At 37.6% G+C, this 25,562-nt stretch overlaps 6 protein-coding genes across 14 annotated transcripts in view; 3 read left to right on the top strand and 3 right to left on the bottom strand.

Moving 5' to 3' along the window:
* LOC100122043 (ran GTPase-activating protein 1) lies at positions 1–3,863 on the top strand. Its single transcript, XM_008212771.4, has 4 exons — positions 1–539; positions 1,130–2,337; positions 2,404–2,619; positions 2,706–3,863. The coding sequence occupies exons 1-4, from the start codon at positions 422–424 to the stop codon at positions 2,925–2,927; spliced, it is 1,764 nt and encodes a 587-aa protein (XP_008210993.1). The 5' UTR covers positions 1–421; the 3' UTR covers positions 2,928–3,863.
* On the bottom strand, positions 2,936–6,818 carry LOC100122059 (phosphatidylserine lipase ABHD16A). 3 transcript variants are annotated; one of them, XM_003427369.5, is made up of 10 exons: positions 6,529–6,818; positions 6,307–6,360; positions 5,684–5,991; positions 5,430–5,611; positions 5,246–5,360; positions 5,037–5,172; positions 4,782–4,946; positions 4,357–4,684; positions 4,074–4,225; positions 2,936–3,817 (listed from the first exon to the last, which is right to left on the bottom strand). In XM_003427369.5, exons 1-10 carry the CDS (start codon positions 6,598–6,600, stop codon positions 3,713–3,715), a joined length of 1,617 nt encoding a protein of 538 aa, XP_003427417.1. In that variant the 5' UTR covers positions 6,601–6,818; the 3' UTR covers positions 2,936–3,712. The 3 variants fall into 3 exon arrangements, with proteins under 3 accessions (XP_003427417.1, XP_001605662.1, XP_031779637.1); XM_001605612.6 differs by having other exon boundaries at positions 6,511–6,817; XM_031923777.2 differs by having other exon boundaries at positions 3,096–3,817; positions 6,507–6,811.
* LOC103316884 (putative RNA polymerase II subunit B1 CTD phosphatase Rpap2) lies at positions 6,769–10,205 on the top strand. 2 transcript variants are annotated; one of them, XM_031923757.2, is made up of 6 exons: positions 6,769–7,077; positions 7,242–7,356; positions 7,427–8,776; positions 9,059–9,216; positions 9,285–9,467; positions 9,554–10,205. In XM_031923757.2, the coding sequence occupies exons 1-6, from the start codon at positions 7,016–7,018 to the stop codon at positions 9,696–9,698; spliced, it is 2,013 nt and encodes a 670-aa protein (XP_031779617.1). In that variant the 5' UTR covers positions 6,769–7,015; the 3' UTR covers positions 9,699–10,205. The 2 variants fall into 2 exon arrangements, with proteins under 2 accessions (XP_031779617.1, XP_031779620.1); XM_031923760.2 differs by having other exon boundaries at positions 6,854–7,077; positions 9,285–9,472; positions 9,554–9,748.
* LOC100122090 (negative elongation factor B) lies at positions 9,488–13,482 on the bottom strand. Its single transcript, XM_031923763.2, has 8 exons — positions 12,250–13,482; positions 11,690–12,175; positions 11,455–11,622; positions 11,241–11,366; positions 10,895–11,164; positions 10,510–10,815; positions 10,236–10,436; positions 9,488–10,151 (listed from the first exon to the last, which is right to left on the bottom strand). The coding sequence occupies exons 1-8, from the start codon at positions 12,376–12,378 to the stop codon at positions 9,999–10,001; spliced, it is 1,839 nt and encodes a 612-aa protein (XP_031779623.1). The 5' UTR covers positions 12,379–13,482; the 3' UTR covers positions 9,488–9,998.
* On the top strand, positions 12,805–22,879 carry LOC100122107 (protein ELYS). Of its 4 annotated transcripts, XM_032600701.1 has the most exons (20): positions 12,805–12,845; positions 12,921–13,079; positions 13,176–13,665; positions 13,751–14,137; positions 14,214–14,508; positions 14,585–14,856; positions 14,928–15,560; positions 15,640–16,285; positions 16,386–16,829; positions 16,904–17,245; positions 17,322–17,873; positions 17,947–18,158; positions 18,236–18,432; positions 18,519–18,729; positions 18,821–20,017; positions 20,100–20,295; positions 20,368–21,558; positions 21,644–22,243; positions 22,323–22,371; positions 22,501–22,879. In XM_032600701.1, the coding sequence occupies exons 3-20, from the start codon at positions 13,636–13,638 to the stop codon at positions 22,661–22,663; spliced, it is 7,617 nt and encodes a 2,538-aa protein (XP_032456592.1). In that variant the 5' UTR covers positions 12,805–12,845; positions 12,921–13,079; positions 13,176–13,635; the 3' UTR covers positions 22,664–22,879. The 4 variants fall into 4 exon arrangements, with proteins under 4 accessions (XP_032456592.1, XP_032456598.1, XP_032456594.1 ...); XM_032600709.1 differs by lacking the exons at positions 12,805–12,845; positions 12,921–13,079 and having other exon boundaries at positions 13,539–13,665; positions 13,751–13,939; positions 14,013–14,137; XM_032600707.1 differs by lacking the exons at positions 12,805–12,845; positions 12,921–13,079 and having other exon boundaries at positions 13,259–13,665; positions 20,377–21,558.
* LOC100122123 (coiled-coil domain-containing protein 50) overlaps positions 22,813–25,562 on the bottom strand; it is a 5,903-nt gene continuing 3,153 nt past the window's right edge. For all 3 annotated transcript variants that reach the window (XM_031923782.2, XM_008212764.4, XM_001605670.6), the window contains 3 exons: positions 25,100–25,403; positions 24,411–24,746; positions 22,813–24,278 (listed from right to left, as the gene is read on the bottom strand). In XM_031923782.2, coding sequence (XP_031779642.1) covers positions 24,202–24,278; positions 24,411–24,746; positions 25,100–25,403 — 717 coding nt within the window. In that variant the 3' untranslated portion in view covers positions 22,813–24,201. The remainder of the gene's footprint in view (positions 24,279–24,410; positions 24,747–25,099; positions 25,404–25,562) is intronic.

Here is a 25,562-nt window from a genome sequence, read left to right on the forward strand (position 1 = left end):
GTTTTGTTGATAAGCATTTTTGCTTTGAATTTTAAATAGATTGGAAAATATAAAATTTTATTTGTCCAAATTCTACTTTTAACTATGCAACACTCTGATAGCCGTTTAATTTATTTCCTTTTTCTGTATAACTATACGCCAAAACTAAAAAGTTGAGCATAAAAATCAACAAATATTCAGCTGCTCCGCTGACCCGCGTAGTTGCTTAAAATGGCGTGACTTTTCGTATGCATTTTTCCCGCGTCCCATCTATCGCGCACACGCCCGTTACAAAAGGCTTTGTTTGCGTTTTATTACGTTAAAAAAGAGAGTGCAGCGCGTGGACCAACGCATTGTTTCCACGCTTACTATTTGTGTGGATAAAAGCCGGTGAGAACGGATTTGTTGTGATTAACGTTTGCAAGAATCAAGAGCGAGGAAAATGTCGAGTTTTAATTTCAACGCGATTGGCAACTCGCTGAAAGAGGCTAGCCAGAAAACCGAGGGTACCGGTGTATCGTTTGCCGGGAAGTCGTTGAAGCTCAACACCGAGGATGACGGTAAGCCGGAGATTATTTTATGGGAATTTGCTTTTAATTGTTCAGTTTTGTTGCTCGTAGTAAACATGCAGTTCAAGGTTGAACTAACCTGATTATCATTTGTGACTCCAAGAGAGCATCATTTGCTAAATGCATATTAGTTATAATACATACTCGGTATCAGATTCTGAATGAAAGATATTCGTTATTTGTTCTATTTTTATATGTAACCGTTCAATAGTTCATATTCACCTTATGAATGCAGTGATAAATGTTATACTTTTATAACTTTAAGGTTATGTCTTGAACTTTTAATTATTCAGAAAATATAAGCTACTTTTAGCTTATTGATAATTTCAAAAAATTCTTATAAATTGTATTCGATGAAGTGTCTACAAAGAAATTTTAAACTCTTGTTACATTATCAATCTCCAGCTGCTCTAACTTTTATACCTATTACTAACAAGTTATATGATAAATAATTTTTCTGATCTTTTTCAACACTACCAATTTGATAGTTTACAAAAATCTAATTATAGTTCTCTTATGTACATACTTATAGAAAATATGAATACTTGAGTAATAATCCTACCTTTCATTTTTTTATATAGCAAAACAAGTTTCTGAAGCTATTGAAAAATGCAAAAACATGGAATATCTTGACCTTGAGGGGAATACTCTTGGTCCAGATGCAGCAAAAGGCATCTCAAAAGCTATCGAAAAGAATGGTTCTAAACTCAAGAGAGCTCTGTGGAAGGACATGTTTACAGGTCGAATGAAAGATGAAATTCCAGTTGCTTTAGAACATCTGGGAAGAGGTCTGTGTGCAGCAGGGACTCAATTAGTAGAACTTGACCTAAGTGACAATGCTTTTGGACCCATTGGTGTCAAAGGTTTGGCTGATCTGCTGAGATCCAGTTCTTGCTACACACTAAAAGAACTAAGGCTAAATAATAATGGTCTTGGTATCACTGGTGGAAAGATGCTTGCTAAAGCCCTCATGGATTGTCACAACAATAGTATGAGAGACACATCCAAGCCTTTTGGACTGAAGGTCTTTATTGCTGGAAGAAACAGACTGGAAAATGAAGGCGCTACAGCATTGGCTGAGGTTTTCCGCACACTCACAAGTTTGGAAGAAGTTGTGATGCCCCAGAATGGTATCTATCATGTAGGCATATCTGCACTTGCCAATGGTTTGTCTGTTAATCAGGGTCTTAGAATCTTGAATCTGAACGACAACACTGTTGGTCCTAAAGGAGCTCAAGCCCTTGCAGATGTTTTGCACAATTTCTCTTGTCTTGAAAGACTAAATCTTGGAGACTGTCTACTAAAAACACGCGGTGCAGTCGTTCTGGCTGACGCTCTCGGTATCAATGGAAATCATCCTTCTCTAACAGAACTTAATCTAAGCTTCAATGAAATCAAGATTCGAGGTGCCGGTTCTATAGCCGACGCGATGGCCGACAAAACTCAACTTACAACTCTGATTTTGGACGGTAATGCTTTTGGAGAGGAAGGAAGAGCTATACTGGTAGAAACTTTGAAAAATTCCGACAGAATAGAATCCTTGGGTACATTGGACGAGGATGAGGACGATGATGAAGACGAGAGCGAAGATGAGGACGAGGATGAGTCTGAGAATAACGAAACAAAGAGCGAGGTAGATGAAGACGAAGAGAACGTTAGCGTGAAAAAACAGGTAGAGAAGCCAGTAAGCAGAGTAATCACTGTTGAAGAATTTTTAAAGGCACCTACTGGAGAGAATTTTCTCCTTATGCAAGGGGACAAGGCGCAGTCATTCATTGACCACATAAGAGTAAGTTAAAAAAACTAATAATCACAGAATGGTACATCTTTTACTAATAAATCACAACTATTTCAGAATCTGTCTCAGCCGGATGGTGAAGATCAAACAAGCGGTGTCTTAAAAGTTGTAATGAAAGTATCAGCTCTCTGTGCTAGTGGCTATATGGATATTAGACAGCCTGCAGAACAAGTAACAGAACGTTTGTATTCAGAACTTTTTACAAACGCCGTAAAAAATAATCAGATTCCTAGTTTGAACAATGCTTTACTAGTCTGTCTTGGTCTTCTCAAGGTTAGCAAGTTTCCAGAAATCATGATTCATTAATTAAATTTTGGCCATATTCAATTTTATTAAATTTCAATTTAATGTTCCTGAAGGGTGAGGACAAGAATTCTTCCAAAATCGATTGGAATTTGGAGGGTTGCTTCAAAGCCTTGGAGAAAGTGTCCCAGAGAGACTACTTTTTACAGCAAACAAAAGAGACTTTGAAGGTATTCATCGACAGACCAATGAAGCCTAGCAGGACTAGAGTAGTAGATCCATTCCAAGAAGCAAAAACCTCTCTGAAAGCTGCGCTTGATCGTACCCAAAGCACGTAACAGTCGTATTAAAGTCAACTCTTTTTTATTTGTACATTAACATTAAATTAACTAACGCTCCTGAAATCGTATGATCAAAAAAAAATTATCTTGCGCCCGCATGGTTATTGTATTAAAGAACTTGGAGAGATGTTTATTCTATTGTGTAGGTACATTATTTACAAGAAGTTTTAGATAATTTATTTATTTGTAACCGACTTTTTTGAAAAGTACATATACACGATAGGTATATATGCTATTTAAATAACGCGTATATTTATCAGCTATCGACAGAAAAATTCGTAAAAATCGACTCTTACCAGTAAAAAAAGATCATGAACTTCTACTTTTTGATCTCCTGTATTAAACGTGTAAAAAATGTATGTGTCAGTGTAATTAGCAAAAAATGCACAGTTAAAATTATTTGAAAAAAATCGAATACTCAAACTGAATTTAAATATACAAACAGTGCCAACCACACTTGTTTACAGTTCTCTTTATTCCAGCGAAAAACGCTAGATTTGATCATAAACCATGATAACATTTCCACACACCGTAAATTTTTTAACAATATAAATCTTGATGTCTACACGCTGAATACACACTTGGAAAAATTAATTTTTCCTCTTGGTATATAAGAAAAAACTTGATCCTCATTTTTCTCAAAAAGATGCCTTGGTCTTTCAGCCAAGGCACTGTTCAATTTTCAAACGATGCTTTCTTGGAATAAAGCGACGTCAAAAATAAGAGTTCTTCTCGCAAAGACTCACAGCCGCGTGATATTTTTTGTGAAGGGAAATTACCGACTACTTGTCCTTGATTGTAGACATTGGATCCCATCCGGAATGAAAAAGTTCAGTGCTTAGTGGTGTACAATGTTGCGAATTTTGATCTTCCATGTACATAGTCGCCTGAAATTAAAATAATTCAATAAATTCGACTTTTTCAATTCTGTAATTATTTTGGCCATCAACTCATTTCAAAAATATTTTTAATCAAGAGTTTTTATGCAATAACTTAAAGAACTCAGTCGAGTTGAACTAATTTATGAATGATTGATTTAAATCTTTTTTTTTCTATAAAATAGAAAAAAAATGAAAATTTTTATTAATAACATGATTTCTTGATATTAATATTTCTGATTGAATCAATTGTAATTTTGCTTACCAAATATAATACAAGTTGCTGTTTTGTTTTTGAATCCAGCTCTCTTCCCAAAGATGATGGATATTTTATAGTGGAGTTATTAGCCAAAATATCCTGACCTATGAGATCTATACAACGCCCTTGATCAACTTCACGATCATCCAAAATCAGTCCTGAAATAAAAATATATCAATCGTAAAACTTTTGAAAGGATTATTTTTCAATACAAAAACACAAGCTTAGTATTTTTTTCTTGGCTTATTAAAAATAGAAAAATTATTTATTTTATCTTGCATATACTCACGTTTCTCAGCAAAAGTTGGAGCTTCCAGTAATTTTGATAAGTATATGAATGAGTCTGGCGAATTTGCGAATAGATGAGGATAACGCCTAAGCAACATTTTTTCCAAAAGTTTGTTGCCCCGATTTCCTTCCAGACTGTTATCGGGTACACAAATCATCTCGTCGTCGGTCCTTCGCACGATTAGAACTCTACCGTCGTACTTGTTCAACTGCGCAGCTACGTTCAGATTAAAATGATTCCTAATGACATTTCGTACTAATGGTTCAATTGATGTTGGCATTCTAGCCAATGCCAAAGGTAAAATATCATCGAACGTTGCATCTACAAGCTTTAAAAAATGCATAATATTGAACATTTATATGACTAAGGAATTTATAGTAATTAATAAAGGTCTTTGTACAAAATTAGTTGTTCATTCATCTTACCAAACTGTGAATTGAAGGGTAGTTCATAGCAGCCCACGTAGATGTGTATCCTCCAATACTCCAACCATTCAATATGATTTTACTTTCAGCAAAACCCAGCTTGTGAATTGCAAATTTCATTACACAGTCAATTGCATTTTCCTCTTGATCTGGATATGGAGCTCCCTGGAATCAAGTAACAATTTAGCAAAATAAACGACTGTAAAATAAAATAAAATATATATATACACATATATATATATATATATTCCTTACAGTACTGCCACCAAAACCTGGATGATTCCATCCAAGCACAGAGTAACCTTTATTTAACGGAGTAGTAATGATGCCTACTTCATAAAAGCCACAATTTCCTTCACACGTTACCACAAGAATGGCACCATTTGATGTTCTAAAAATGAAGAGCACATTTAATAAAATAAAGAAGATTACGAAATAAATTAACTTGTTAGTAATTAATATACTTGTGACGTCTATCCAAAAATATTGCATCTATTTCGTTATTATCTGATGTTAATAATTTGAATCTTTCTGCTCCAATTTTGACTAAATCTACTCTACCTTGTAACAGCATTCCACCTAAAAAAAATTTTTCTTATTATTTTTACTAATAAGTTGAACTAAAAATGAACAAAAATTGAAACTAACGCATTGCCCAATTGACAAGTGAAATGCTTCCTGGATAAATGAGCTTCAAAGCTACAGTATGAGCTATACCATATGACAGAATTTTACAAGGTACTGCAAGTATTGAATCTCTTCTTCGGAGACTTAATGCTCTGTCGCTTGCATCCATGTTTTGCAATGTTAATTTTGGTTTTAGGTCAGTCCTGAAAAAATAATAAATTCATGCATCCAAATACTTTTTCAAGAAATGACAAGCATACTCTGTACAAACATACTTTTCTATTGCTGAGATATTGAAATCAACTGGCCAAGCCCAAAATTCAAAGTCATATTTTCCAAGTTCCTGCTTAGTTTCAGCATTATAATGAGATCTGGCATCATCCAACACCTTTATAAATTTCAAATATGTTGGATTCTTGGCCCGGGAATATCCTCGAGCCATTAAAGATGTCACCAGAATGATTCCAGCTCCTGTGACAAACTGAGATATTGTGTATGCATCTGCCAGAGGTGAACCTCTTCTGAACAGCGCAATGACGATCAGTGGAATGGCATAAATTGTGAAGGACCATGCAGTGACAAACTGGAAAAAAATGTATAACATGTTGAGAATAAGCTTCAAAAATGACAAAAGAATAAATGATCAATGCAATAAATCAGTATTGGTGAAATGAAAATATGAAAATATGAATGCTAGAAGCTATACAACAAAGGCTTCTTGCAAGTTTACAAAACCAGAGCTTGTAACTTTTCATGCTCTTCAAAATATAGGTTGATGAATTCCAAGTGAAACTTGATGGTAAAAACTAGGACACCGCAAACATTCTAGTTTTTCCCACCACACAACTCGGCTTCGTCAGTCAAAAACGCTGGCATGAAAAGCTCGACGAATTCTCACCGAAATGACGACCTGGTCGCCCCATCTTTCAAGTCCCTTGGCCTCGTACGGTTTCTGCAAGTCAACGTGAGAGAAAAAACGATTATACATAAAAAACAGCCAGTGTCGTAGTTAACCTCGAAATCAAGAGGCACACGTATAACCAGTGAGCCCGGGGGCCCAGAGGAATACGGGCTCGGGGGGGTTTAAAGGGGCTATACCCACGTCGATGAGACGCCCTACCCATGAAACTTCGTAGAACTTGTACAGGCGCGGGCTGAAAGTGCACTGCCACAGAGTTCGGATTAGCGACATCGCGCCGCCCGGGAGATTTGCACACAAACGAAGCGATGTACGGGACCACGGACCGATTTGATCTGAGATCTCTATGATGCTACTTAGCCAGCATCTACGATCTACAATATGCTTATGCTTCAGTGGTACACAGTGCAACCCTTGCAACCCATTACTGATTTCAGATTCGGTTCGCGTTTTCAGTGATCCCCCTACCGTACTGCGGCGCTGCGACGCACCAGCTGAGCTTGAGGCGACGGGCTCATATATATATATATATATATATATATATACGGCGCACGCAGTTCTTTACTTTATAGTTTACATATTGCGCTTACTTACGGGCTACTTATACGATACGAGATCTACTTTCAAGTAGATAAACACTTATATTGTACTATAAGTATACTGCTGCTCATCGTCAAACAAAAACATAATGCAGAAGACAAGGATGAGTACAAGCGCAGCACAAGCTGCCAAAGTCAAGAAAAAATTAACGTAAGTTGATGGAAAATTCTAGTTATACTGGCCCTGGGTTATTGTTTTATAGCTACCAACTGTGTTTACATTTTTTTTGTAATTATGTTTTAATCGGCTAATTTATCTATTGAAGTCTTTGTAATTTTTACCAACAATTATTGATTATTTTAATTTGATTGCAGAAAAGAACAAATGCAATTGACGATACTCAAGAAAAAAGATTGCGATGCTGCAGCTTTGAGAATAGTAACGCAAATGTTGGAGCCTGAAGTGAATCCTGTATGGCTTGTGGAAAATGTTTGTACATTTCTTATAATTCTTGGTTTATATTAAAATAAGTCTCTTGATATTTATTTCAATTTTCCAGCTGAAATATATCAACAAATGTCATATGGAAGATGTGATTGAGGAACGAGCCATCACGAAATTATGTGGCTATGTTCTTTGTCAAAAGCCTATTACAGTTGTTATGAAGCAACGTTATCGTATTTCATTAAAAGACAAGAAGGTTTACGATATTAGCAAAAGAAAAAACTTTTGCAGCCCAGGTTGTTTTGGAGCATCAAATTTTTTACTCGAACAAATGCTTACCAGTCCTCTATGGGTGAGAGATAATGAACAAATACCGAAATTCAGAATTTTTACTCCAAGTTCTCTAACTTCTCATGGAGAAGTGGTGGACATTACTATTACTAATCCTTGCTCAAAGGATGATATTGAAAATCTGAAGGAAACAGAAGATGATAAAGAAGAAAAGAAACCCTCAACTGATGATACTATACATAATATGGAACAAATGATTGAAAGGACATCGAAGGAATCAAAGATAGGAGAACTTTCAGAAAATATAGAAGATTTTGTTCTTGAAACCATTAAGAATATGAATATTGAAAAAGCAGATATGAAAGAAAGTCTTGACGCACAGTTTGTTGCAAACAAAGTTAAACAAGATGAAAAAATAAAACCCAATGATGTGAATTCTAGTACAAAAGTGAGGCTCGAAGATGCACTTTCTAGAAATAAACTAAAAGATGTAAATGTAGAAACTATAATTGCAGAAAGTAAAGTACTTGAAGGTACTAAAAGCACTGATGAAATGATTCAACATAAGAATCAGGAGTCAGATATTATTGAGCAACATAGTTATTTTGTAGAAGCTCCTAAAAGTCAAAGAAATTCAAAATTAAATATTGAACAAGAACATGTAAATAAAAAAGATTCCATAAATACAATACAACCTGAAATTTTGTTACACTGGGAAAAAACATCATCAATTGATGCAAGCAAAGATGTAAAATCTTTAAAACATGGCAAAAATGACAATGAGATTGAGAAAAATAGAACTAAACAACTGGAATCATCAGAATTGCAAACTCAAGAAATTGATAAAAAAATTGAAAAATCAAAAATTATCAAGAAAAAACGATTGGAACAAAAAGTTGACCCAGTTCTAAATTTGGCTGCCAAGATTGAACAAAACTTCAAAGAATGGATAACTGAGGATACTATTAATTTTTTATTTGGGGATGATTCTGTAAAACAGAAAACTATTGAGAAAATTGATAAACAAGATAGGTATAAAATTTTATGTGACAAGCTTGATAAGCTCCAGTTTCAAGATGAACAGGAAGACGTCAAAATATTGGAAAAACCCAAGTTAAAACCTGCGCCACATTTTGCATTTTTGCAAGAAGAGGGAGAAAAACTTGACTTAAAGGTAAAGATAAAGAGAAATAATTGTATTTCAGATAAAGGGGGTACAAAAGTAAATTCAAATCCAGATTTTGTAACACAAAATAGCAGGGGACAGAAGAAACCAATTTGCTTACAACAAATCATAAAAATAAGATCACAATCAAATTGCCCTCTATAATGTTATACCTAAGAAAATTAATTTCTTCTGTTGTCTGCTATTTTGTAGCGCAAAACTAAATTTGATTTAACTTTTGGACCCCTTTACTATAATACAGTATTAGTATTTCAAACCATTGTTTGTTAGGTGCGTGCATTTTATCAAGGGAAAACAGTGATAGAAGAATCAAAGGCAACAGTGTCTACTGAAGAAAATGATGATACAGATACGTTTTTGCCATTAACAGATGTTCATGCAAGTAAAACTCTTCGTCAAAAAATTGTTCTGGAAAAACTCGATCAAGTGTATGTACAATGAATTAAAATTTTTTGACAATTCCAGAATATATTGACCGTTATTTTTATTTTTCCAGATTACCGGACCTTATTCGAACGTTAGCTGGCAATAGTGAGGTATCTGTGAAAGCAAGTTTGAATTATACAAGCTTCAGATGTACAGCAGTCAAAGCTCTGATTCAAACCTTCAAATTATCAGCTAAAAATATTATATTTAAAACTGCTGAATGGACTCTAGTTAGCCTAATCATTATCAAAATGTAAGGTGAAAAAAACATTATTCTTAATCATCTTAATGTGTATTTATCATCAGTCATTCAACATTAAACATTTTCTTTATTTACAGGCTTAGTTTGCTGGACCCCTGGCTAGCAAGATTGCTTCTGATAAGGCGCGCCTACCTATCAATGATTTTAGCGTCTTACAAACTAGACCCAAATTATTTAGATCTTCTTGTAGCTTCTTATAATCCAAATATAAATCTAAAATAGCCTGATCTTTTGTAAGACTTGACGATGTAAAAAATTAGAATATTTAATACCTATAAACGAATTTTTATATTTGTACAAAATTTGTTATTGAATTCATTCCTACTTATATAAATTTTACTTCGTTACAAAAAATTGTTTATAGTCAACTATTTTTAAACATATCGTTAGATAATAATTTTCAATTATTCTGTATAAAAGTAGCTAAAAGTCTTTCTTTTACGCTGCTTTTACGCGTCTTATTCAATAATTCAGATTTGTATTATTTTACGAAATGTATAAGCTTCATAAAATAATTATGATTTAAAGCGAGGTCGCTCCTAATATAGAAGAATTTGGCATAGGCGATGACGATCCTTCCATCATAACATCAACTTGAGCTGCTGGATCATCACTTGTTCTATTTCCGATTTTATCCCTAAGCGCTTGATATAAACTGTGGACTGCTTCATTATGCTACAGAGAAAAGATTGTAAATATATTTCATTTCTTATATTTAATTGAACGATACTTGAGATTTGAGAGCATTTATTTCTTTACCTGACTGGTAGGCTCGAGGGACTTGACAAGTGTATGAAGTCGAGCGATCGGTAATTTTGGATGTACCCACCACAGCAATTTCAATAAATGACGAGTTACACTATCTTTTGACGTGCCCGCCAAAAAGAACTCGTCAAATATCACAGTGCAAAAAGATTCATTCGTAAATTCGTCGGACATGTTCAAAACAAGCAACAAGACCTATAATCATAAATCAAATTGAATGATAATCCATCGCCTATTTACTTTTGATAAATAAATTCTATCCTAATACCAAGGTATGTAAGAAAGGATCCTCATAAGCGCGCTGTCCTTGGCAATTTGGTAGAGTTGCCAAAACTCGCACAAGTCCCCGTGCATCTCCTCGTGATTTCCCCTGTCCGGCTGTACATGTTGCACCGGCACCTATACCACCCACGTGAAGCGCGTAGTACATGGACAAAACAGCTGCAACTCCGGACAGTTGAGCATAAGCCTGGCAAGCATCTGGAGGAGGACCCGAGTGCTCTATAATGGCAATCGCACTTTCACGCTCATCTGGAGGAAGTCGGCAGTTCAGCTGACGGATTTGATCATCCACCTAAATTTGGAAACGTTAAACGCGTTTATTACTCGCTTACTTTTCGTTTATATATTTCAAGTGAAATTATTCTACCAACCATTAGAGACATGAGAGCAGGAAGGAACTTGGTAACAACTTGACTGTCCAGTTTAGGTTCTTTGAAATCCTGTGAATCAATCATCTGCCATGCTGATAAACCAAGTGCCAGCATTCGAAGTAAAAGAACCAGAACCGCATTTTCGCGAGGCAGCAATTCGCCATTTATAAGGTGAAGCGCGATCTTCATTACACTGCTTGCTAAAAAGTTTACTGCATATGGATCACACAGTGTCATACTTAAATCACCCAAGACTTGCTCTTGACCTCTCTGTATACGAGAACAAGAAAAAGTTTTAGCATAGAAAAATAAATGATTTTTAATTTTTTAAAGATTTAAAAAATACCTTAATACTGTCAAGAAAGCCTTGAAGTTCCCGAGATCTCTTGATATCGACATTTTTCTCACGGATACAAGCATCCAAACACCATGTGAATTTGTGACAAGGATCAACAGAAATGATATCTTGTACCTTGATAGTAAAATCATTTGCATCAAAGAAACTAATAAAATAATAAAATAATAGTGCCAATAAGATTTTGACAATTTTTTCTCCTTACCTCTAAGTCATGGAAAGCCATTAAAAGTTCAGCTCTTAATGTACAGTAATGAACATTTTTGGTCCTCAAAAACAAGGTCCTTAAAAATTGAAGAACCATGTCATACAACTTGACACTATGCCCAATCATGTGGGCCAATTTTTGTACAACTTCCCCTTGCCTTCTTACCTAGAGCACAAATTTCTATTAATCAAATAGAAAATATGGAGCTAGTTTTTACAAAACTTTAAGTTACCTTAGGAGAAGGCATGAAAAATGGACTGTTCAAATTGAGATGGTCAAAAAGAACCTGCTCTTTTTCAATTATATATTTACTAAACAATGGAGACACCTCGTCACCAAATAAACTCTGATTATCTTTCCAAATCTGTCGCTTGACTTCTGTATCTGCATCATTGTACAACTCCTTTTCTCTCACCAAAACTTTCAAGTATTTATCTTCGATTACAGGTGTATTCCTCAAAATACACATGACCACTGGTCTCAAGGCTGCCACTCTAACAGCAGGAAAGCTTTTTGACAAGAGTTCTTTTAATCTTTTATCTGCACCCACGTGCGATCCTTTTTCTCCTCTTTCTGCCCCAATTTCATTGATTCTTTTAACTAGTTTCTCACGTAACTCCTCTAGCACCGATGCATGGAAATCAAGTCTCTGAACTCCGTGTAGATCCAAAAGTGGCAACATGGGCCTTAGAGAAGGTAGTAGGATTCCGTTCTCCAACTGAGAGCATGTAAAAATAAAAATTACAAGATACAGCAGATAACACAACTTGATATTTTGTATAAATTACAAACCTGAAATTCTTCAATAGCTTTCAATGGATCATTGCAACTAGTCAAAGCATCACTGAGAAATGCTTGTCCTGGAATTCCTAGGTCCTCCAGGCTATCCCCTGGAGTACCATTATTCTTCAAACTCGTCATTTTAGTTGATCAAAAAATCAAAGCAGTATCCGACAGTTTATGGTTTTTTATCACATTGAGTCAATTTCACACCTGTTTGTTTACATCACATACATGTATGTTCATACATAATTTTAAGGTTATATCATCGTCTTATATTGTAGGTATAAGAAAATTTTAAAAATTAGTATTAATACAAAATTGTGTACAAGTATAGTTTTTTAATTAGTACATAATTCTAAATTCTATTAAAAATAGAAACAGTTATATATTAAATTCGTGCCTTTTATGATCTACTATATTCCTCCGCATTTATATAGGTACTGCACTCTGCAGTCTGCGCAGATATATAGAAAAGAAAGGTTATAGGTTCTAAGTTACCGATGACGCATCATCATAATAATATATATACACAGCGCGTGATGCGCCATTTTGTATTGTTATTATTATCATTATTATTTTCTGGATCACGGTTACCTATAAAATTGGTATATAAATAAGTAGGTAGGTATAGATACCCTCGATGATACTTAAAATACCTATTTAATAATGTTTTATTTTAGACTCGATGAATGTTAGCAATATCTTTTTCATTTAAATCGTTTAATTCATTACAAGAAAAATTGTTCCAAGTTTTTACAAAGATCACGTTTAATGTGTAATAAAGTTTAAGAAATATATGAATGTTATAACGTTCACATATTCTGCAGAAATTATACGAGGTAAGCATTTATTGCGTATGTAGGTACACAAGTAATTCACAACTCAATTCTATTTATTATATAGTCCACATCCATTTTTCCGTTTCTTCTGTGCAGTGTCGTTGTCAGACATTTAAAATCGTGGATTTAGCCGAGTGCGCGCGGTGCGTATAAGATAATACTTATATATGGGGCATCATGGGGCAGTGCACGCGGCATATCACGAGCATGATTTTTAAGTGAATTTTTTACGAATCTCCGATTGTGATTCTTCGTGCAAGTAAGCCATCCTCAGCAGAAAACTATCCACTTAGCGATCGCACAACATTTGACTCAATTCTGGACGTACTTATAACAGCAGAAAAATCCGCGACTTGCCGAAGCGGTACAGAAACGGATTACTCTTTTCGCGGGAACTGCCGTCCATAACCTCGTCGTTGCCGTCGTCGTCGTCGTCGGAAAATATTCACTAGCTAAAGAAAGATTAAGTACACATGTGTGACTGACAAAAATTAATTGTATAAATGCGGATTTGTCGCCGCCAAGATCATCGCCGGCTGATTTCCTCTGAGAAAAGATGAAGGAACTAGAGGAAACCAATTGCGAGGTGAGTATAATATAGGTGTCTAGCTTTAAAGGTCGTACTCGTCTGTTTTGCAATCTGACGTTACTTTTTCAACGTACATTTACAGGTCCGAAATGTTTTAAATTTCACGCTACCACTATGGAATCAGTCAGTCAACAACTGGGGCTCCCAAGAGGAGCCTATGACTACAGATGGATCGAACGAATCAAACCAAGATCAGACATTGGGAGGGTTTCTAAATAGTGATTGCAAATATGCCTGGCTGAGCTGTGGGACTCGCTTGGTTGTGATAGATGTAAGATGCGGGAAGTGCATTAGCCATTGGAATTTTTCATACAAAATTACCTCCGTATCTCCATTTCCAACAGAGTCAGCGGGAAAAATACCGTTACTCCTAGTTGGATTAGATAACGATGCAATAAGAATCAAAGATTCGATTGGGCACTTGTGCATATTTAATTGCTGTAATACAACTATTTTAGCAACTATTCAAGTGAGTTTTAACTCGTTTGTACGTATCTTGAACCATAATAATAATAATAATAAAATCAAATATCATTATAATGCAGGTACCTGCAGGTGTTGAGAAAGCTTGTGTAATTCATGGAGGAGCAGAATGGGAAGAGTTTAATGAAAAAAGACCAGACACAGTACTTGCTGGAAATACAGGGTTAATTTTTGCTGCTTTACGAAATTTGCAGCACATAGTCATTGATGCTAATCGATTGCTTTGGGCCAATTCAGTTTGGGATGGAAAAGATGTCATATCAAAATTGGAATTTGTAAATCCCCTAAATTCATCCACAACTACCAGTAAAAACAAGAAAGAACCTACACATTTAGCCTATGATTTGATGGATAAGGGTAAAGTGCAAGTTTAAAATTTTTTTCTATTGCAAGTAACAGAATTTTCAATTTATTTTCTTAAACCGTTTTATAGAAATTGAACAGTACATGGGCTTTGACCGAAACGATTTTGAATCAACTCCTTTATACGACGAAAGCCTATGTTCAGTTCTTTTGAGCTCCACAAAAATCGGCTGTCTTATAACCGGTTGTCTGGGTCGCGTTATAATCTGGCAGAATGATGGCTCAATTGGCTGGATTAGTCCACCTTTTGATGCTGACAATAATGCATATGTCACGCATGTCGCTTTACTGGAACCCTCGGATGACCCTCGACCTTTTTACTATCTATGGGTCGCTTGTCAGGTACAGGATAAATCTTTTTGATGTTATTAAAAAAAAACTCGAGAATTCTAATTGTTCCTTTGATTTCATAGAATGACTCCCAGGAATCTTCAGCCGTACTTCGCATGTATGCTATGTTATTTAACAAAAAGCGCAACTGTGAAAAAGCTGGTGAATCGAGTTTGTACTTCAGTTTGGAGTCAGAGCCAAGTCTCAAATTCGAGCTAGAGCTAGAACAAGGTGAGCGCGTCCACAGTTTGCTAGCAGTCGAACGTGAAAATTCTCGTGACTCGGCCGACTGTAGCCTTCGCGGCCACGGCGAAGATAGTCTCTTACTCATTGGTACCAGTGAGCGACTGTTGATGTTTGATCTAAACCGCTGGTACAAGGAACAGATGCCTAGAACTATGGCAGAGTGTCGCAATCCAAACAGCGTTATGGCTAGCTACAGGACAAAGCAGGAAGATGACGACAGAAAAGAAATTATTGCTTGTAGCTTTATCCCAAAATCGTTGAGGGAATTTCCGAAAGGACCGACTTCACCTGAAGAGCTGTTCTATCCAAACTCATTAACACTGGAGTGGGTAGAGCTTGGGCTCGACAATTTAACGTTTTGGTTGGCAAGGGGCGTGCAAACCGAGTTGCTCAGGGAAATCATGATCGCTGGTCCGATTGTGCTAGTCAAACCGACCGAAACTTATCGTAGATGTCTCGCTGCTGGGCTGGTAAGTCTTGGTGTTCTTGTTAATTATTTAAACACGATTTTTTCGTATAATAAACAAGTGTGTCTTGATTGAATTCTAGATGCCGTTTGACTCATTACCGCAGGATCATGCATTGGACGCAGAAAAATGTCATCAACGCGAAATGCTTTTGTGTCTCTGTCTCGAGCAGCGCTGGACCAAATTTTTATCTCGCTGTGCCAACGAATGGTCAGACGGTAGCGCTGCTTATCTTTATCCAGAATTTATTCGCTGGGGTGTGCAACGCGCATCCGAACTCAAATTATGCGCAGATAGTCTATGCGTACCTCTCTTCGACCAGTCGGGGGCAAACATCGGCGAAGCTGAGGTAAAAACACTGAGGTTCTGCTGTCAGCAATTAGAGTGTCTCACCAACGTTGTTTCCAAATTGCCGAACCTTGAATCTGACTTAGAGAAGCAGAGAAGAACATTGAAGAGGATTGCTACATATCTAGAGGTTTTGCTTTGGTTTTACGATGTGGGATTGTTACCAGAGAATCAAGTAATCGAGGAAGAAGAAGAAGAAGATATGCCCCAGATCACATTATTATCCAAGATCCCGTATCCCCGAGATAAATTGGTCGAATTGTACAAGAAAAAAAGAGTTGCTAGCAATGGAGAAGAGAAAGAAGAAGAAAAGTTGTTTATAGATCAGCTGATTTACCATGACTGCCTACGTCTGAGAGCACAATGGGAGAAAGAAGCAGGTAGAGACTATTTTTTAGGGACGGAGGAGGGAGTTAATAATTTGCAGATTTTTACTCGTTAAATCGATTCACAAATTTAACCATGTCATTAAAATTTTAGGTTACGAGGTACCAGACCATGGGGGCTTCTACCCACCTCCATCTCTGCAATCTCTTTTGCGCAGTTTCCTCGTGGATTGCCATCGAGATGATCCGGACGTGACCGCTGCGACAGCTTCCGCTGTGGACGACCAGCAAGCAGATGAGCTCGATCAAGCCGAGATGGAGAGCAAGCATAGCATCGCCATTTACCTACTCATGGACATTGCGATGCTGCTACAAGGCACGAATCCTGCTGTCGATCGACTTATTAAATATCCTTCAGCCTTCAAACTGAGTCCCAGTTTGATTAAGATGACGCAAGCGTTTTGGCTACTCGACCACGATGACTACGATGGATTCTTTAAGATTATTACTGGACAACTTATACACAGTAGTGACATTAAAGACTGGCATCACAAGCTCGCTATTATGGCTCTTTTGAAAGCGGATCAACATAAACTAGGTAAGTTTCAGAAGTTTTGCCGCTTGCTGTTGAAAAATCGATCACGATTGTTCAAGCTAATTTTATTTCTTTAGCTCTCGCGTATATGCGAATACTAAAACCACCACTAGCTTCGCTGGATGATCAAGGCACGATGATCACCCTATCTGTAGGGCAAGGTCTTGTCGAGTCGGCATTTCATGCAAGACCACCTTCGCATTACGCGCAGCTACTTACTAAATTCTTTGAGGCATGCAAAGCGAATGGCAAGCTCGGTGATATATTGCAGCTGTCGCTTGATACTGAAGAAGAGGAGGCATTTATCAAGTTTCTGAAAAAAAACGATTGCGACGATACAAGATTGCTCTACTATCTGCAGAGATGCAGGCACACCGAAGCCAGTGATTTATTTACTTTGGACCGCATGCTGAATACTCGTAAGTTAGCTTTTGAATACCCAAAATTTTTTTATAGATATCTTTAATAGATTGTTGCTTTCCAAAATTCGTGCAGGTTCAAATTCAACAGCATCGAAAATTCAACCAAACACTTTGAAGGTTCTAAGCGCGTTCAACGCAACGTTGCCGGATATTACACGACATTTTGCCACCAATTATGCTAAAAGTACTATACCTAATTCCTTAGCTTCGAACAAGCCCATTCAACCATTACAGCATCAGCTATCCTTTATGGACCCCAGCTCTGTGATGACGAACGCAGGGACTGGTCGATGTTACCCCCGACCCATGTCCCAGTGTCGCGACAAACTAAGGGGAATCTATGAGATTGCTGTCAGTAAAACTCGGGAAACCTGTCTCAAAGCCGACCGACCTGGTAGTTCCTTAACACATGTGCCTTTCATCGACGCACCATGTTCGACTATTGTTTTCTGCTCGAGAGCTAGCGGTAATTTGCCAGAGCCCACCGATGCGTATAATGTTTTGTATCCTGAAAAAAAGGTAATCAACGGGGGTAAGAGAACGCATAACATGATGGCTGAGGGGGATGACAACGCAGATTCGAATATCGAGAAGAAAAGGCGAAGGCTTGAAAATGGAACGGCGGGTAAGTTGATTTAAGCTCGGAAGTTTCTTCTATAGTAAAACTATCTATTACTAATTTTATTCAATTTTTCAAGAAATAGACATGTCGAGTGGTGACAACCAAGCTAGATTAACTCGTCGGCTGAGTATGAGTAATGTCTGTGAAACGCCACTTGTACAGCGTAAATTGCGACCCGACGTTCAAACGGATTCAAATGGTCTAAACATAGAGACTCCACACTCGATTCTCAAGATCCGAGAACTTTTTCGACGTAATTCCGACTCCCCCGGTTATGGTTTTAAAAATGTGAGTTGTTAAATAATCCTTAATCAAATACGTATTTATTTGTAAAAAATAATGAATGCAACATTGAAAACTTTTAGAATTTGGCAAGCGAAAAAGAAGAATACATAACACACTGTGCGTCTGAGAATGTAAGACCAGCTCGACAGATCAGGTTCAGTATGGACAGAATGAGCGGCAATGGTGACACGTCCTCTGTAAACGAATCTAAGGTTGAGGATCCAGAAACAGAAAGCAATTATAGTACTAGTAGCAAGAATATTGAAGAAGAATCTTGGTTAGTATTTGATAACTTTTAACTTGACCATTTAAGTAAAAACTAATAAGATACAAATCACATCAAGTTTCATTTAATTTTTATAGTGCTGAAGAAGCTTTTTATAGTCCAAACGTGAGTAACAAGTCATTGAGGAACAGTTCGATTTTATCAGACGGCAGCGTCACTAAGTTTATTCATGGTCCAAGAGCTAGGCGTAGCCTAAGAAGAAGTAGTATGTTGTCTGGACAGTCCAGTGACTATCAGTCTAATAAGACGACTTCTTCCGCTAATACAACTTTGGACGTGTCAGAATTGGTAAAATTATTTTTCCATACTTTTCAATACATTTTAGATTTAATCGTTTTTAATACATTTTTAGATTTAATCGTAAATCTTAACTTTATAGGACACTTCGAGCGAGAAGAGCAAAAAAGCATCGAACTTCTCATCCCTGAGCCCACGAAAATCCATCTTGAATTCGCCCTCGTTATATAACGCTTCAATCCTGTCTGGTGACACAAGTATAGAAGTTTCGCCTTTTAAGAGACCATTTACCCTTAATAACGAGCGCAACAACGACGACGAAACCGATGAGTCAGATAATCAGTCGGAGGATAGTCAAGAAGTTGTGGCTGAACTCAATGATACAGGTCTGGATAAGGATTCTTCAGTCGAGCCGTCTATTAAAGAACCTGAGGAGAAAGACGAAGATGAAGGCATAATCGAAGAGGAAATTGATGAAGAAGAAAAAGAAGCGCAGAATGAAGAACCAAATGATGACCAAATGGAAAGTCAGAACGAAGATGTAGAAGAAGAAGGAGGAGGAGGAGCGAATATCGATAAGTCTGCATCATCAGCATATAATCTATCTCAACAAAACGAAATCAGCGAAGACGAAGATGAACAAAAATTCGAGCAACAACCTCAAAAAGCTCTCGAGAAGGAAGAGGAAGACGAAGAAGAAGTCGACGAAGATGACACTTTCCAAAGCTTAAATAACTCTGCCAACAACGCAGTTGCATCCGAGATCACTGCAAATTGCATCCGCGAGCTCGAGAACAACATTGATCTCGAATCCAGATTTAGTTTTATCAGCAGCGTGCAACAGCGAACTACCATTCGAAGATACGAATACAATCAAGACTACAGTCTCACGAAGAATATTACTCTAGAAAAGCGTGACAGCTCGAGCTTTAATTATAGCCTGACAAAGCCGATCTTCCTTGATAGCTGCGGAATCGCCAGACTTCAGGATTCAATTGTTATTACAGATGACGAGTCGAACGATGCCGTTGAAGTCGAGCAAGCAGGTTTGGAACCAGTGGACATCCCGCCAGAGGAAATAACAGAAGGGGAAGAGCAAGAAGGCGAAGAGGCTGAGTTGACACTAAATCTATCTGGTTCGGATGATTCTGATGTGGAGAGAAAGTTAAAATCTAATGGATCAGCGAATATAAAAGAAGGCGAGAAAAATAAAGAACAAGAGCTTAAGATAGAGAAGGAAACTAGGTCATTTGTATCAGAACTGTCAGAGTCTTCTTCAGATTCAGGATTAATCAAGAGGGAACTGCAGCAGGTGACTCCCAAAAAAGAAGAATCTCGGGTTAGCGCATGATTAATTTTTTTTCATTTTATTTATTTTTTTACAAAAGGCAAAAAATATTTACTTCATTGATTGTACGCAGGGTTCGCGATTGCAATCATCGTCATCAACAAAAAGCGATGATCTCGAAGGAGAAGGCACTCCGCTGAGGCGCAGCGGTAGGCAACATGTGACTAGTATCCGCCAGGTACCAACTCCCCGACGGTCCATTAAATCCATGTCAACGAGTCCTGGCAGTAAACAGTTGGGTGAAACAGTTGCTGCGAGTAGTAGAAAAGGTAAGCCGATTTGTTGTGAATATTTCTGCTGAAAGCACCCCAGTTTAATAAAATTATTTAAAATCTATCCAGTTTCAATAGATAGCGAAAAGCGGGATACATCGGCGGTGACGAAAGAAATAAAAAAAATTCTCTCTCATGCGATTGCGAGCAACAACCCGGCGAAACAAATTGAAGAAAAGCGGGAACTCGAAAAGCCTCAAAAAAGTCCAATATCAAAAACAACAAGTCGAAAACCACAGACCTCTTCTCGCGAGCCATCACAGGAAAAAACTCTTTCTCAATCAAAGCTTGAGGATTCACCCACCATAACAAGCAAACGCACTACTCGTACCACAAGAGCGGGATCTGTTGCAAAGGACGCAACTGCTAAGCAGCATGAACCGGTAAGAAAAACGCGCGCAGCATCGATAGCCAAGGAAAGCGCGATTGTTGAAATGAGCGTAGCGGATGAGGATGTTATTGACGAGCCAAAAGAGAAAAAAGGCAGAGGCAGACCACCGAAAGTTTCAAAAAATATAACGTCGAATGTGACGCCCAAGAAGGAATCAATCAAAGCGAAATCTGAAGACTCAGACGAGACTCCAGAAGAAGTCGTGAAGGTCGCTAAATCGAGGGCCACGCGAACTACTTCTCAACTTCCTAAGGATACGTCCGCTGTCAAAGCAACTACTAGAAAAACAAGAGCAGGTTCTGTAGCTGCTGATGAGGTAACTGCGGCGCACGAAGAGAAGCCGACGAGGAAGACTCGGGCTGGATCCGTAGCAGTTGACGAGAAGGATAAGCCCGTACGAAGAACTCGGGCTGGATCTGTAGCAGTAGATGAAGAAGACAAACCAGCGCGGAAGACTCGAGCTGGATCTGTGGCAGTTGATGAGGAAGACAAACCAGTGCGGAAGACTCGAGCTGGATCTGTGGCAGTTGATGAAGAAGACAAACCAGCGCGAAAAACTCGTGCTGGATCTGTTGTTGTAGATGAGGAAGCTCACGAGGCAGAAAGGCCAGTCAGAAAAACGCGAGGAGCCTCTGTGGCAAAAGAGGACGAGACAGTGACATCGAGGAAAACGCGAGCATCGTCAATGGCCAAGGAAAGTAGCAATACTACCCAAGAAGATTCAAAATCGGTGCCCAAGAGAGGTACGAGAGCTTCATCGCTAGCCAAGGATATGAGTAACGCGGAAGTAGCTGATGATACCCTGGGCAAGAGATCGTCGCGGAAGCGTGGTAACTCGGTACCCAAGGAGGTGCCAGCTATCATTGTTGGTAAGCTCAAGCTTTTCATTAAATTATTGTTATCAATGATTATTAATAATTCAGGTTCTAAATATCTAAAACCTGAATATTTCAGAACCACCTAGATTAACATCACGTGGTAGACGATCCACGAGTCTTCTTAAAGAAGTAATTCTTGAAGAGAGCATATCTCAACTGGATTCTCCAGCTAGCAGCAAACGCAACAGACTGCCACGAGCCATAGAGCAAGCAGCTGTCTCGAGTCCTGCCTCAAATACTCGCAGTCGTCGCTCTTCTATTCAGTCAGTTCCGGAAGAAATTGAAGAAGTTGTTAACCAGCCTGTTCAGACCTCTAGAACCACGTCAAAGAACACATCCGAGTCAAAAGATGAAAGCAGAACTCGACGAGCCACAAGTGTCGACTCTTCCGTAATTCCGCCCACAGGCAAACGACTTACTCGCAGTGTTCTCGCCAAGACCTCTATTTTAGAAGAGATCATACCCGAGGAATCGACGTCCAAATCGCCGCAAACGAAGAAGCAGCCTACGAGAAGAAAACGTGCGACGTCATTGTCGGTAGAAGCGATCGAGGAGGCTGAGAAAGAGAAAGCGAAAGTTAAACCTAAGAGAGGTAGAAAAGCCAGTGAGAACAAGGACAAGGGTTTTTTGTTCTCACCGCCTGAAGAAGCAGGAGAAATTACGGAGAGCGGCGAAGGTTTGTTGTTTCCAGATGGTTGAATAAAATGTTTCTAAAGCAAACAAATAGTGTTTCATTCTATTGATTCTTGTTTTAGAATGTCGTACACCGATCTTCAAGTTTTCAGAACCGACCGGACTACAGAAGTAAGTGTCTTTTTTAAGAGGAACAAGAGGAATGCCCCCTCTTGGGATGCTTTCAAAAATCATGCCATAAAGCAAACAATTGCCATGTTTGACTGAACCAAACAAACGTGTGTGTGAATATCGTTGTAGATTTTTAACGCCAGTTCGCTACGACGACGATGAGGAGTCTTCCGACATGACAACAAACCTATTGAAACGCGACTTTCAGATAGACAGTGAACGAAAGACTTCAGCAAGAATCCAGCGACATCCGCGAACCTGCTTCGTACTGCCCAAAAAAAATAAAAAATAATCCTCGTAATTCGAGTAATAACGTCTTGCATTTGAAATGCTGTGAAAAATTTTTTGATTGTTTTCGATTTTTTTCTGTACATCTAATTTTTAAATGAACTTTTTTTTTAAAAAAGGATAAAAAAATGAACGCATTTTCAAAAAAGAATGTATGATATTGTTGTAAATAATTTATTGATACATCATATGTTAATTCAATAAAGAAGGTATAAGTCTAGTAATTTCTAATCAAGTCTCCAAAATTCCCTTTTATAATAAACCGCTTGTATATAATAAACCGTATGAGTAAAGCTATAGTTGTAATTATACATATTTAACCACAGTAAAAGTGGTTTACTCCACGCATCCATAATTCTTTATTGCTCATAACACAAGTATTTCTCTATTCGCACGTAACGCAAAGCTGATACTGATAATACTAATACTTGATTCATTTGTTTGGACCACGCACTGGTAAAATAGAAAAAAACACATTGAGTAGTTTAAACACGATCTCATTTTTTTTTCTCAATAATGGAATTCGGTAAAAAGCAATCTCTGCAAGATCTCAGATCTTTGGCAATAATTGGTTCATGTAAAATGTCGGAATTACCAAAAATCAGCGATAAAATCCCGTCAAAATATTACACAGTTTGCATATTATGTTATCGCATATAATTGCGCACGATTATATACAATTTCACGCTTTCTTCACGAGCGGGAAGCTACCGCCGTTGGGTTCGATGTATATAGATATAAATTGATTTTCTTAAAATTTTTGTTTAAACCTAGTGGAAATAGAGAGGCAAGATTATAATTAATCTTATAAATGCCATACTTTTTGTTTTATTGCATGACACTCGAGGCACACGTGTGAATTTTGATGCCCATTCCTTCAAGGCACGGCAGAGTTTTCAATAGCGTATCATTTTTTAATAAAAATAATGAAAAAGGCCTCACACGTCGGCTATATTATAGACCTTGGTGGAAATATTTCTGTTCAAAATTTGTATAAAAGTATACAATTACAAGTTTATTACTTTCTATGCGATGTAAGGATTATTAAATTTATTTAATAGATCCCATAGTAACTTGATAAAATGTTTTTCTAACATTAGTTGCAAATAGTTTAGTCGAGTTTATACTCTCATAAAATCCGAGTACAAGTTTTTGATTTTCCAAATTAAGTAATAATAAAATAAAATTTTTGAAACTATACGTCACGTTTTTAAAACAAAACTATGATGACACAATAAAAATATAGAAATTCAAACTTTCTTTATCTTTTCAAGTATCTAGCCACGATTTTGATTAGGAAAAATAAATGTTTGCTGTACTTGTACAACAACGTACAGTCATGCTTTCATTTGCATATATATTAAAAAAAAATAAAACGATTTTTTTGAATCATAAAAATATGCAAGTTTTAACAACTATCAACAATGAATCTCAGTTAGAAGGAGGCAATAAAAATATTTCCACCAATGAACAACGCAGAACCGTTATAAACGTATACAATCCAGTTCAGTAGTTTTTTTCATTTCTTCATTTGATTATCGTTTACTGCTGCCTGCAGCTATCTTTAACGCGACGTTTGTGTTTTTCCTCTTGATTCTGCAAAGGAGAGTGTTGCTGTCCTAAAAAATATAGAACAAAATCATTAAGCACAACCAGCTTGGTTTTTACAAACAAATTTATATCAGCTTTGTGCGTGGAAGCGAAAACTAGGAATCTCGTTAGTTTTATTGCAATAAAAAAAATTTCCTTACCAGGATTACGCCGCGTGCCAGGCACAGGCATGTAGCAAGACGCCGCGTCGTCAAGGCTGACCACGTCGATGTGAGGCCCAGCCGAAGGCACCGGCGGTGGCGTCGACAACGCGTACGTGGGGCTGATACTACTGGACCCGCCACTAGACAAGCTTGTGCCATAAGCGCTCCCATTATACGTGGGATCGATCATCGCAGCAACATTGCGTGGCTGCGGTTCCGAAATAGCTGCAGCAAGTGCCGTAGCGCCTTCCTCGCCGTCTACCTCCTCCGAATAGCTTCGGATCTCTTCCGGGTCCGAGGGCTGCCGAGTGTGTCGCGTCTGACGCGGTTTGGCTGATTTAAAAAAAAAAAGTAATACATTTTATTTACTCACGATGAACTAAGTATTATAAATTCTTCGATCCGATCTCATAAAAACAGTCTTTGAATTTAATATTACTAATACATTATTTATATCCGTTCCCATCATTTTAAGGTATTACAGAATATACATATTGTATGTAAGTGATAATCAATCATCTATATAATATCCTTAATTGAAAGATCAAAAGCAAAAGAGGGTCACTGCATCACGACCTTATCTGCTGCATACAAATTAGTCAGCGATAATAAACGTTTCCCCAAGGCCCGCTCAATGCACTTGTCGACGCGATATAAATAATTTCATTCAAACAGTGATAACTCACGCAGGCTTGGCTTCAAGTCCAGCTTATCAGGTCGTTGCGACCTCTCCAGGCTACCGCTGGCCGCTGACATCTGCTCCTCTTCCAGCTGCTGTTGCTGCTGGCGTTCTAATTTCTTCTGTCGGGCTCGTTCTCGCGCTCGCTTTGCCTTCGCCCGCTCTTTCTCTTGCAGCATGCGAGCCAACTCGGCGTCTTGCGCCTCCATCGCAATTTTATGATCCAGTAGGAGCTGTTCGTCCACCACCGCGCCATCCTGGGTATCAGTACCTACTAGTTCTTCCTCTTCTTGTAGCTTCCTTGCCAATTCCTGTAGAAAATTTTATTAATAGTTTTGTCACACCGAGAAAAATATATAGTGACCATTGCCAGAATTTAACTATAAACTCTGGCAGCATAGGTATACAATAATATTTTATAGTAATTATTACTCATAAATTTATAGAAATTTATACATTTTTGAAAAAAT

The sequence above is a fragment of the Nasonia vitripennis genome, chromosome 1, assembly GCF_009193385.2.
Source record: "Nasonia vitripennis strain AsymCx chromosome 1, Nvit_psr_1.1, whole genome shotgun sequence".
NCBI classification, from domain to species: Eukaryota; Metazoa; Arthropoda; class Insecta; order Hymenoptera; family Pteromalidae; genus Nasonia; species Nasonia vitripennis.